General features: G+C 47.4%; 1 protein-coding gene across 4 annotated transcripts in view; it reads right to left on the minus strand.

The window, feature by feature from the left end:
* The window catches only part of FGD5 (FYVE, RhoGEF and PH domain containing 5), a 118,954-nt gene that overhangs the window by 30,973 nt on the left and 74,342 nt on the right, over positions 1–13,639 (minus strand). For 3 of the 4 annotated variants that reach the window (XM_027586446.2, XM_027586445.2, XM_027586443.2), the window contains 3 exons: positions 1,705–1,865; positions 1,284–1,440; positions 593–680 (listed from right to left, as the gene is read on the minus strand). In XM_027586446.2, the coding sequence (XP_027442247.2) occupies positions 593–680; positions 1,284–1,440; positions 1,705–1,865 (406 nt within the window). The remainder of the gene's footprint in view (positions 1–592; positions 681–1,283; positions 1,441–1,704; positions 1,866–13,639) is intronic. The other variant, XM_027586444.2, reaches the window with a different exon arrangement.

Raw genomic sequence — 13,639 nt, forward strand, 5'->3', positions numbered from 1 at the left:
CTGAGCCCCAAGAAACACCGACATTTATGGAAGAGTGGATGAAGGGAGGTTGTCAACACAGATGGAGAAGGGTAGCGGAGAAGTCTGAGGGAGACAGGGGGAGAGAGTGTATCACAGAAACCTCAGAATGAGAGGGTTGAGAAGCAGAAAGTGGTCAGTGGCTAAGCCACAGAGATGGCCAGAGCAGGTTCAAGGTGAAAAATGTCCATTGATTTGGCCACAAGGAGGACTTGGTGATAAGAACAGCTTTAGGGAAATGAGATACCCACTGAGGAAATGCAGAACAGGGGAAGGTGGGAGTTTCTGTGTTTTAGGATGGGAGAGGCTGAAGGAAGACACAGAAGGTAGCCGCTGAAGTGAGGTTTCCAAGGTGGCAGCAGGGGGTCCCAAACTCAGCTGGAAGGAAGGTGGTGGCAGAGTCTAGCATGTCTGGAGGAGCAGGTGCCAGGAACTGAGAGCCATCCTCCCCCTACCCATTTCCGCCATGGTGGGAGGGGAGGTTGTCATAACACAGCTTGCCACCGGCACCCCTCCTCAGGGGCCTTCCCTCCCCACATCACCTCAGTGCACGCTGACCTCCTGTGGGGCCCACCTGTGAGGAGCACTTGGTACTGGAAGAGGCGCTGAACCACCCGCAGCAGCCGGTGCTTCACGTTCTGGCCACCTCCTTGCTGACTCTGCTGCTCCCAAGAGACAGGGAGGACAAAACTCCATCAGAGACCCCTGTCTCAAGGATGCTCATGGCATCCCTCATACACTGTCCCATCCACACCTCTTCCTGGCCACACCGAGCTTCTCCCCATCTCTAAAATCAGGATCCCCTCCTTCAGGAAGGCCTCCCAGATTAGCACCACCCTGCTGTGACAGTTCCTTCCTTCAGGCTCGCAGTCAGTGCATCTACCAGTCCCTGCTTTTCATTAATGTTAGTAAAAGAAAAAAAAGCCCCCACTTTTCTGTCTAGTAACTGGATACCCAGTTTGTTGATCCATTTGTTGGTCACTCCATTGGCTGGGGCCCCAGCTTGCTTTGTGCTTTTCTCCTGGGACAGGAGAATGGTCACTAAAACCCTCACCATGGTGGGGGCTCAGAGAGTTGTCATCAATCACCCATCGGGGAATGTTCTCAGTTCTAGGTCTTCCCTCCTCTCCTTCCCCAGCCGGGTCTTCCGCTCTGACCCCCAGCCTCAGACCTACCAAGAAGCCCCACTGATTCGCAGTAAGCCCTTCCATGCCCACCCGGCCCCTGTATCCTTAGAGCAGGTTCCAGAGGACCAAGGGACCCACCTCAAACTCACGGACAGCAGCGGCCAGCCGGGGAGAATGCAGGCAGTCCTCACTGAGCAGACTCAGATACCTGTCGAACTGCAGGATGTGAGTGGCATGGTGGTCAAACTCTTGTTCCCGGGCCAGGAAGACGTCAGCCACCTTCTGCTGGCCCTCCCTGCAGCCGGGGAGGGGGATGGGACAGCGAGAACTTAGCCTTGTGACCAGCACAGTGTTCACTGGTGAGCGCTGGAGTCACATTACTGGGCGGCAACCCCAGCTTGACCCTCCTGCGCTCGTTTTACTTTGGGCAAATGACCTAATACCTGTGTCTCAGCTTCTGCACTGGTCAAATGGAGACACCATTTCACATGCTGGGACTTTAAGCACCTCCACCCCCCAGTGCAATGGAAGTAGGGGCAGGAGTCCACGGACGGCTCACCAGTGCAACAGCCTCTCCCCCAGCTCCTCCAGGATCCCCTGGTGAAGGTCGCGGATGGCTGGGAGTTCGCTCAGGCCACGCCTCAGCTCCTCCCTGGCCAACGTGTCCTTGCCCTCCTGGTCTATTTCATCCAAGGCCCTCATGACAGCTCCGTGGAAATCCTGAAACCCCAAAGGCCTGTTACCCACAGCTGATAGGATTGAGCACAAGTTCTCCCTCTGCAGCTCCCCCACGGCTTTGAAGCCCTGACCTACACACAGATAGCACAGGACCTTAGGTCAGCATTTTAGACCCCAGCATTCTCACCTGTAAAACAAGGGTGATAACACACACCTGATGATCACAGATAACTGGTGCCCAAAAAGCACCCAACACAACTCCTGTTACAACAGAGGGCGTTTAAAGCATGTTCATTCCTGAACTTGGGTCAAGCTCTTCTTCCGAATATTTGGGTAATTCCCTCTCTGAAGAAATACAGGGTGCTCTACCATCATCTGTCTTTGAAAAGGTTCATGCACTGTGTTGTTTTAAAACGAAGTCTAAAGAAATCATAGGCAACTCCTCCATGGTGTATTAAGCAGTCACTGAAAATGATGCAGATGGTGACTATGTATAAATATTCATGTCCTAGAGCTAGGAATCAAGGAGGGATACAAAGTTGTCTTTCTATCCTAACACAATCCCGTAAAACAGGAAAAAAGGAAAAAGCTAAAAGGAAATATATCGAAATGTAAACAGTGGTTGTGTCAAGGGTCTAAGATTAGGAATGATTTTTTTCTTCGTTTTCCAAAATATCTGTATTGTGATTACTTTAAAAAATTCCACTAAATTTAATGAACACTAAAATTAAAACAAATGCAAAACCTTTTTCTAACAAAAAAATTTTTATCTTCAAATACACCTGCTCTTGCATAAGCCACAGGTCTGTAGTTTTAAATATATGGGATATACCGAAACCACCTCAAATTGTGGAGTGGTGCACATCAGGAAAAACATCAGCATCAGAGATCATGTGGTCCAGTCCAAATCAAGAAAGTCAAATCACCTTTATAACATTTAGGAAAGATGATCACACTGCCTTGTTTGATTGCCTCCCTGATGGAGAACTCATTACTGACCAAGACAGTTAATTCCACTGCTGAACAGTTTTCATTGCTAGAATGGTCTCTTTACATTGAGACCTGAAAGGGGAAGATGCCTGAGAGGATGAGCAGCCCCTCCTCCGGGAAGTCTTTCTGATGTTCTCCCCACAGTAAAGGGATGCAGGAGAAGGGGAGGGCTAGGAAAAAAAAGGCAGGGAGGTAGACAGGGCCAGAGAGAGGGACAAGGGGAGAGAGGAAGAAAAAAGAGAAAGCAGAGAGAAAGAGAGAGGAACAAAGACAGAGGAGAGAGAGGGAGGGTAGGAAGGAAGGAGGGATTGAGAAGAGAGCAGGACACAGGAGGTGAGAAGCAGCACACTCTCCTGGGCCCTGCCCCTCCACTATCTTTAAAGAGGCTGCCTGCGCCATCGGACAGAGGACAGCAGATGTGGGGGTCATAAAGGTCTCTGCTTCCTGAACACCTCATCCTGTCCGGAGCTGACCTCCGGCTCCTGCAACCTGTTCTGCTGGGAATTGGGAGGAAGGACAAGGAGAGGGCGGCCCACCCTGGCCTGTGGTCCCAAGGAGGGAGAATGAGCTGGTTCTTCCTGAGGCCAGCCCTCATCAGCCCCAGTCCAGTGCACTTTGAAGGTCAGGACACCTCTAGCCCCATCACTGAGGTCAGAAACTTGGGGCTGAGTCTTGAACTAATGAATAAACTCTCTGGCTGAAGGCATGTGTGTCCTTAAGTGGAGGCCACATGCTAGAGCTATAATTAGAAACCAAATCCCATTGTACCTAAACTATCAGAGCCTTTCCTGAAAGCATGTTTCAGAGGGTGGAGAAAGTGTGAACTACAAGTGAGAGGCAACTAGGGGGAGGTGGTGTTTGATTCTTATTTCTGCCCGCAGCTGGCTCTGGGACACTGGGGTTGTTCTGAACCTGGAGTGGGGGTTCTCTGCTGACCCAGGGCAGGAGGACCCTCCCACTCTTCCTTATGAGTCCCTATGGTTAGGACCCAGCCTCCAGCCCTGCAGGGTCTTCTCAGCCCTGGCATCCCAGAGAAAGAAAGAAAACATCCTGATGAGGACAGTAATCCCTCTTGTTTGGGCAGCTGGTAGACAGAGGACTTTCAACACATTGTCATAGGCTCTGTGCCAGGTTGAAGCTCAGATACACCAGAAGAGTAGCTGATGACTGTGGACAAGCTGTCACCTATCTGAGCCTCCATTTCCTCATCTGTAAAATGGGGATAGCAGTACCACTAAGTACAGCATGAGGCTGCTGAGAGGCTCATCCTGATGTTTAAAACTGCTCTGTAAACTGTAAAGTGCTATCCCCATGGCAGTTGTGATCATATTTTAGTTATGACCTCTTCAGAGCAGGGTCACATCTGTTTTGTTTCCTGCTATGTTTCTAAAGTCCAACAGAGCATGTGACACAGAGTTTTATAGTACTTGCTGACTACTGACTGACTGAAAGACCTTTATTTAATGGAAAAGGAGAGTGAGCCATAGGGGAACCAAGATCATAATTCGGTCACCCTGCCGCCCAGACCACCACAAAAAGGGGAAGAGGGAGAAGGCGAGGGAGAGAAGGAAGGACAAGCAAAGACAAGACTGATGGCTGCATGTGCATCGCACCCCAGGGAACTGAAATATTAACTGCTCTGCAAGCTAGTTTCTCATCTGTAATTAATTCTCACTAAATTGACTCAGTCTCAATGGGCAGGATGGCCATCATCAACATGACTCATTTCAAAAACTGGAGCATAACTGGACTCGCCACAAACATCCGTTCTTAAAACTCATGCATTGGCTGGCAGCGCCAAGTGCCAGCGGCACCATCCATCACTCCCTGAAAGGTTTCTGCTATCTCAATAGTCCTGGCCATCATTGCACCCAGGGTCTCTCAGACAGAGGAAGGAGGTAGGAGATAGAGGAGATACCCGGCCCTTATCCCCTTATTCGTTCACCAAATATTCTGAGTGCCTGCTCTGCACCAAGCCCTGAGGAGAGAGTGAGAACAGGAAATGCTATTCTGCCCTCAAAGAGTTTGCAATCTAGAGAAAATGAGGAGTACAACCACAGTTTCAACACAGAGGTGTAAGTGCTGTGACGGGGAAAAGCACAGGAGCCACAGCTGGCCATAAGGGGGAGAGCTGGCTTGCCTCTGGGAAAGCATGCCAGGAAGGCAACACCTCCACTGAGAGAAGAGGGGAGTGTGTCAAGCAGAGGGCACAGCATGTGCAAAGGCCCTCAGATGAAGGAGGAACTAAGTGGAGTGTGTCTTGGGTGCAGTATGTGTGTGCACCTTGCAGGAAATGTACAGGATTAGAATACAATGGCACTGGAGAATCAGACAGAGAACCCATTCCATAGGCCCTGCAGGCTTTTAAAGGCACTTGGGTTTCATCGTGGGGTGACAGGGAACCACTGAATCAAATATCTATCTTAGAAAATTTACTTTGTTGGGAGAACAAAGTGGCGGTGGCCAGAAGGAGAGCAAGAGCAGTGTGAAGGCCGTTCTAGTCATCCAGGAGCAGGGCTCAGACCCAGTGGTGGCCATGGGGATGGGTTGGAGAGGGGAGATGGACTAGGGATAATAAGGAAAAAGAACCGAATGGCCCCCATGCCTGCAAGGTCCAGTCAAAACCCCTCTGGGCACCGGAGGCCTTCCTCACCTAGTCCACCTTCTCACCATGCTCACTTCCCAGCTCTCTGTGGAGCTCCTGTTCCAGCCTTAGAGCCTCTAGGCCCCAAGCCAAGGCCTAGAGAACACACATGAGTCCTTGTCTACCTGAAGAGTTGCCTATGTGTGACCTTGAGCAAGTTACTTCATCTCTATGGACCTCAATTTCCCCCTCTGCTAAATGCGGATACCAATACCTTCTTCACAGAGTCTGTGCACACTGCCTTCTGTTATGTTTTAGGATAATTGGTTTTTGTGCTTTCCTTCTCCCCTAGACTGAGGTTTACTTATCTCTGTATCCCCAGCACCCAGCCCCGGGAAGGTGAGCAACACATGACAATAGCCAACATGTACCGAACACTCCCGCCGTCTGAGCTCAACATTACACTTTCCCTTCTAGTCCTCAGAACAACCCTCTCACTGTGGCATTATGATTACTTCCATTTTGCTGATAAAATAATCAGGCCCAGGGGGATGAAGTAAATTGCCCAAAGCCGTCAAGATGGCAAGATTCGAGCCAAAGTCAGCCTGACTCCAAAGTCCCAGCTCTTTCCATTGCTCCATGCCAATTCCACATTTACAGATGGGCCCAGACAGGGGAGTGACTTCCTCAGGTGAAGGAGGAGGACTAGAACCTGGTTCTTCAGAGTGCTGCCCAGGGCTCCTAACCAACCTCAGAGACCCTGGGGCAGCCTGGTGGAAAGGCCTGAGTGTGAGGACTGCCTCTCTGCCTCTGGAGCCCGGACAAGATTCCTAGAGTTTGCAGGGTTCTCAGAACCCTGTCCTGGGCTTGTGGGTGGTGGAAGTGGGGACCTCACATGCAGGGCCTAGTCCCTTGGCCCCTTTTTCCTTTTCCAAACCCACTACTGAGTTTTCTGGGCGGCATAGCATCTCCATTCTCTGGGCTAAACAATTGGTGGGTAGCCAGAATGTCAAACCACTAATGTTGCCGCCAAAAGTCAAGTGGACTCACTGGGATCCCATCCGGCCAAACGCACACCAGCCTCAACCATGACCCACCTGCGTCACCAACCTGGACTGGCAGGCCGTGAGCTGTCCAGTAGACATGGGTTCACCTGGCCTGATCAGTCACTGGAGGGTACTCTGGAACCCTGAAAACAATTCTGTGTGGGGGCACACAAAGACTTCTTGTTTTTCTTTTTTTGAGAGAGGGAAAGAGAACGAGGGAGGAGGAACAGGGGGAGAGGAAGAGAGAATCTCAAGCAGGTTCCGTGCCCAGCTCAGAGCCCCATGTGGGGCTCGATCTCACGACCATGAGATCACGACCTAAGCTGAAATCAAGAGTTGGATGCTTAAACGACTGAGCTACCTAGGCACCCCTAGGCTTCTTAAGCTGTATACAAAAAGTACGAGCCATACAGAAAAAGAAATACATTGCCTTCATGTTAACAGATGAATATGGAAAAAGGGAATTTGGTTGTTCTATATATTACTGCTCTTCCTGTCACTTTTCTGTAAAATTGAATTTATTTTTAAATAGAAGTTTAGGGGCACCTGGGGGCACAGTCAGTTGAAGGACCGACTCTCAAATCATGATCTCAGGGTGGTGAGACTGAGCCCCGTGCTGGGCTCCATTACTCCACACTCAGCATGGGGTCTGCTTAAGATTCTTTCTCCTTCTCCCTTTGCCCCTCCCACTTGTGCTCCTTCTCTCTATAAAACAAATAAATAAATCTTTAAATGCATAGACAGAAGTTTAAAATCATTGAAAAAGTAAGATGAAAAAGAATAAAAGGCTTAGGAATATATTTAACAAAAGCATACAACCATACAACAAAAACAACGAAACATCACTGAAAGAAATTAAAGAAGGGGCACCTGGGTGGCTCAGTCAGTTAAGCATCTGACTCTTGATATTGGCTCAGGTCATGATCTCAGGGTCGTGAGATCGAGCCCTGCACAGGGCTCCATGCTGGATGTGGAACCCATTTAAGATTCTCTCTCCCTCTGCCCCTACCCCCTCTCTAAAAAAAAAAAGAAATTAAAGAAGACCTATGTAAATGGAAAGATGTCTCATATTCACAACTTAATATTGTTAAGAGGGCAATATTCCCCAAGGTGATACACAGATTCATCTCAACCCCCATCAAAATTCCAGTTGCCTTTTTATTAGAGAAACTGACAAGCTGATTCTAAAATTCACATGGAGATGCAAGGGACCCAGAATAGCCAAAACTATCTTGCAAAAGAGAAACAAAGTTGGAAGAGTCATACTTCCTGATTTCAAAACTTACTAGAGGGCTACAGGAATCAAGACTGTATGGTATTAGGGTGCCTGGGAAGCTCAGTCAGTTAAGTGTCTGGCTCTTGGTTTCAGCTCAGGTCAGGATCTCATGGGTTGTGAGATTGAGCCCCATGTTGGGCTCCCCTGCTCAGTGGGGAGTCTGCTTGAAGATTCTCTCCCTCTGCCCCTCCCCTGCTCTCTCTCTCTCTCAAATAAATAAATCTTAAAAAAAAAAAAAGACTGTGTGGTATTGGCATAGGACAGAGATAAAGATCATTGGAATAGAACTAAGAACCCAGAAATAAATGTTCATGGTTAAGTGATTTTTAACAAGGGTGCCAAGAAAATTCAGTGGGAAAAAAAGCCGTTTCAACAAATGGTGCTGAGATATTTGGATATCCATATTCAAAAAGATGAATTTGGACTCCTTCTTTATACCATATACAAAAATTAACAGAAAATCAAATACTTACATGTAACAGCTAAAACTATAAAACTCTTTAAAGAAAATATGGGAGTAAATCTTTGTGATTTGGGACTAGAAAAGCTTTCTCAGATATGACACCAAAAGCACAAGCAAGAGAAGAAAACAAATTAGATTACATCAAAATTAAAAACTTTTATGTTTCAAAGGATAATCTCAAGAGAGTGAAAAGACAACCCACAGAATGAGAAGAAATATTTGCAAATCACAGATCTGATACAGAATTACAATGAAAAGATAACCCATTAAAAAATGGGCAATGGATTTGAAGACATTTCTCCAAAGAAAACATACAAATGACCAAGAAGCACATGAAAAAACGCCTGACAACATTAGTCATTAGGGAAATGCAAAATCAAAACCACAGTGAGATCCCACTTTGTACCCACCAAGATGGCTATAATAAAAAAGACAGATAATAACCAAGTCCTGCAAGGAGGTAGGAGAAATTGGAACACTCACACACTACTGGTGGGTATCTAAAATGGTGCAAACAGCTGGTGGTTCCTCAAAAGGTTAAAAAGTTACCGTATGATCCAGCAATTGCACTCCTAGGTATATTCCTAAGAGAATGGAAAACATATGTTCATACAAGAATTTGTCCATGAATGCTCATAGAAGCATTTTCCGAACAGTGAGAAAGTGGAAAGCACTCAAATGTCTATCAACTGATGAACGGATAAACAAAATGTGGTCTATCCACACAATGGAATGTTAGCCATGAAAAGGGATGAAGTATGGACACATACTATAATGTAGATGAACCTTAAATACATTATACTAGGTGAAAGACATCAAGGACAAAAGAGTACAATTATGTGAAATGTCAAGAACAGGAAAATCTACAGAGACAGAACTAGACAGCTGGGTGCCTAGGGCTGAGATGGGGTGATGGGGAATGACAGCTTAGGGGGTTGTGGTTTTTTTGGGGGGTGATGAGAATGTGCCAAAATTGATTGTCATGATGACAACACAACTCTGAACATACTAAAAACCATTACATTTTACACTTTAAATGGCTGAATTGTATGGTATAAGATTTATATCTCAGCTAAGCTATTAAAAAATGGAATAGGGAAGACACACATTGGGAGAATATTCACAATATGCATATCTGAAAATAGACTTGTGTCCAGAACATCTAAGGAATTCCTACAGATCGGTAAGAAAAAGACAGACAACCCAATTAAAAAATAAGCAAAAGACTTCAAATGAGGATTTCCAAATGGCTAATAAACAGAAAGATACTCAATTTCATCAATCATTAGGGAAATGCAAGCTAAACCCACAATGAGAAGCCACCATGCGATCACCAGAATGGCCATGAGTAAGAAGACTGACAATACCAATGCGCTGGCAGCATGAGGAACGGTATTGCCAGATGTTGGGGGTGGAAGTATATATTGCTTCAATCGCTTTGAAAACCTATTTGGCGGTTCCTTAATAAAGCTGAATCTGTGCTTACTCTATGACCAACAATTCCACTCTGGGTAGATATTTAGGAGAAATGAGTGCTCATGTTCCCTAAAGATATATATGAGAACATTCATAGCAGCTTTATAATAGCCCAAGCTGGAAACAAGCTAAATGATCATTCACAGGGGGATAAATACCCCAACGGTGGTATATCCACACGAAAGAATACTGATATGCATGAAAACTTGGATGACTCTCACGTATTGTGTTGCCCTAAAGAAGACAGACAGAAAAGAATACATAATTCATGATTCCATTCATATGAGGTCCAATGACAGGCTAAACCAACTGAATGTGATGGAAAGAAAAATAGTGGTAACCTCTGGAGGGTGACATGGACTGGGGAAGGGCACAGAGGCATCTTCTGGGATGATGAAAATGTTCTACCTGAGTGGCAATTTGCGTGCGCGTGCACATACACACATTAAAAATTTAAGCTCTACCCTTAAGATTTGTGCACTTAACTGTATGTAAATTAGAAAACATTTTTTAAAAAAAGAAAGCAGCTCTCTAAGGTCCCTGGGTGAGGAAGACAAACACTGCTTTCCCCTGCTGCTTCGCGTCTCCTCCAAGCCCCTCATTTAAAGTTAAACTCCTGGGCCTGGAGTTCATGGTCCAGCCTACCTCCACACCTGCTCACTCTGTACAGAGCCTCTTCAGGATGAGCACGCTTCACAATCATCTGTGGGACTTATTCAAACCCAGATCACTGGGCCCACCTCCAGAGCTTCCATTCGGGAGGCTGGGGATGGGGCTGGGTAATTTTTATTTCTCCCATGTTCCCAAGTAATGCTGTTGTTGCTGGTCCTGGGACCACACTTTGAGCACCACTGCTTTATAGGAATCCTCTTTTCCAGCCTCTGTGACTTTGTTCTTTGCTTCTGGCATCTAATCCATACCTTGTTCATCTTTTTTTTTTTAATATTTTATTTATTTATTTGACAGAGAGAGACACAGCGAGAGAGGGAACACAAGCAGGGGGGAGTGGGAGAGGGAAAAAAACAGGCTTCCTGCCGACCAGGGAGCCCGAGGCGGGGCTCGATCCCAAGGCCCCGGGATCATGACCTGAGCCTAAGGCAGACGCTTATGACTGAGCCACCCAGGTGCCCCATCTTGTTCATCTTTTAAAGCTGCTTCAAATGCCACCTCCATCATGAAAACCCTTCTGGGTCACTTCAGCAGTCAGTCTAGGGGTCTTTCAAGTATCCTACAGCCTCCAAAACTCTGGGGTCACAGCCTGAAGGGATGTGTCTGAAATCTCATATTTTAGCTTAAGAATTAAGGCATATTTTAGGGGTGCCTGTGTGGCTCAGTCATGATCCCAGGATCCTGGGATCGAGCCCCGTGTCAGGCTCCCTACTTGGCGGGAAGCCTGTTTCTCCCTCTCCCGCTCCCCCTGCTTGTGGTTCCTTCTCTCGCTGTGTCTTTCTCGGTCAAGTGGATAAATAAAATCTTAAAAAAAAAAAAAAGAATTAAGGCATATTTTATATTATTCTCTAAAATATATCCATGTGTGATTTACTTAAAAATATATAACTAAAGCAAAGCAGCTCTCAGAAAATGTGTCCTGTTGGACACTTACTACATACCTCAGGCAGGGTTATGTGTATCCCAGCCTGAAAAGCAATGGTCTTGCAAAATTTTGCATTGTCAGGCTATGTACTCACTCCGTATGTTTCTGTTACCTTCTCTCCAATTACGCAGAGAGCAGACTGTCTCATTCACTTAAGTTTCACCCTTAGACTGACCCAGCTTTGTTCATAACTGTGCTGAATGAATGTTTTTAAACCATATTTTTTAAAGCTTCTGGGTATCTGTGCACAGCCAGGGTTCGGGACCAGTGTTCTAGAGGATGCCTGTCATGAAGGGGCAGGGAATCACAAAGAACTCACGCCGAAGGGACCTTACGGGATCATCTGTGGGTCTCAAACATTACTCTCCATCAGCATCACCTGGAGGGTTCATTAAAACACAGATGGCCAGTCCCTACCCCCAGAGTTTCTGATTTCACAGTTGTGGGGTGGGGCCCAAGAATATGCATTTCTTACAAGTTCCCAGGTAATGCTGGCGCCACTGGTTCAGGGACCACATTGGGAGAACCACTCAGTTAGTTGACTTTCTCACCCTGGGTTCCATGGAGACCCAGGGTTAAGGGAGGTAGAGGCAGAGCCCAAACTTTGGCTTCCACCTATCTTTGAACCAAAGCATCTCTGCTCTCAGCTAGTCTTCATATTGGGGTTCCAGGTAAAATTCCATTTGAAGATAAGCTTCCATGGCTAAAAATGTCTGACTCCCACTGGCCATTTCAGGGTGAGGGATTAAAAGGAGGAGAGACTTTCCAGGGTTATGCAGTTTTTTTTCCTGAACTGAATGAAAACATACAGGGAAGAGCCACACACCTGGGGGGTAGGAACCCCTCTCCTGAGAACTCCTCAATAGCTACTACATTCATACTTCCCCATACGGAGAGCGCACCCCCTCCCTGGCAGTTCAGGTGGAAAGAAAGCACATTTTCTCACACTGGACTGAAATCTGTCTCTCTCCGGGTTCACAAAGATCAGTGAGTTCACTCTGCCCTGGAAGAGCCCAGCAAAGACTCAGAAACAGGGCCCTCCCCACTCAATTAAAACTTACTTCTTAATGTTGTCTGCAGACAGGGGCTCAAAGATAAAAGTAAGAGACAGACACAAGATCTTCCGAGCTCTACACAACTTCCCCAGTATGAGGCCATCTAGGAGTTTGGTCGGGGTTAACTTCTTGGTCCCCCAGCATCAGCCCCTCCCCACCCAACCCACCAGACCAACCTTCCCCCAAACTCCTTCACTGCATCTGCCCTGCTCAAGTCCTCAGGGCTCCCAAATTCCTACACCTCCCTTTTGAAAGGCCTCGGGGTATGGTATTCAGGCGCTCCCTGAAGACCAGCTCTCCAGCCAGTTCCTGTACACCCCACACCCCCGAGCCCTCCACTCTGTCCACCTGTTCCTGCTGCTCCTATCCACCAGAAGGCCTGTTCCTACTTTCTGTCCATCGATGCCATCTCAACGTCCTCTCTTCCAGAAAGCCTTTCCTGAATTCATTCCTCCTGCACACACTGATTCCCGCCTCCTAAGGCTCCTTACACCCAAACAGACTGTTCTACTTCTCTTCATTTCCTCCCCTTCTCAGGGCTCTGGAGTCAGATGGCCCTGGCCATACTTCTTACTGGCTGTATGACCTTGGGCAAGTCACTCATCTTCTCTGAGACTCAGTTTTGGACTCATCCAGCCATCTGAGAAATATTACCGAGCACAGAGTGTGTGTAATTAAATGACATAATGTATGTAAATTGGCGAGCACCCAACAGAAGGTCAACAGATGTTCATGCCACCCCTCATGTACAGCATCAGGTACACAGGACACTGGTTATACTCAGAAGCCAGAGCTGTCTGGGATGGCGGGCAAACTGACAGCACCCAATTAGGATAAACTCAGAAATTCGACAGAGTCCCTCTAGATCCTGCACTTGCGCCAGTCCTGCCAGTGCCAAGGCCACGGTTGAATTAAACATGCATGCAGTGATAAGGAGGGCTGTCCTGTTCCTCTGAGCAGTCTGAGAAGTCTGGCTCTGTCCTGGGCACTCCTGATGCCCTTTCAGGTGCCTACCACCACTGAGCAAGGTGGGTACGGGAGGTGCTACCGGTGGGACAGATGCAGGAAGGATCTGAGAAGGCTCTTACCTGCCTTCCTGCACTGTGTTCTCCTAATACTCCTCCCTTAGTCCCTCTGACCCTTTCACAAAAACCTGCCAGGTGGGGCACCTGGGGGGCTGGTTGGTTAAGTGTCTGACTTCAACTCAGGTCATGATCTCAGGGGCCTGGGATGGAGCCCTGCCTCGTAGCTGTCATCATCATGTTCCCCCTTGTCCTTGGGCTCCCTGCTCAGCGGGGAGCCTTCTTGTCCCTCTCCCTCTGCCCCTCCTCC

This window comes from Zalophus californianus, chromosome 1 (assembly GCF_009762305.2).
Source record: "Zalophus californianus isolate mZalCal1 chromosome 1, mZalCal1.pri.v2, whole genome shotgun sequence".
In the NCBI taxonomy this organism is placed as follows: Eukaryota; Metazoa; Chordata; class Mammalia; order Carnivora; family Otariidae; genus Zalophus; species Zalophus californianus.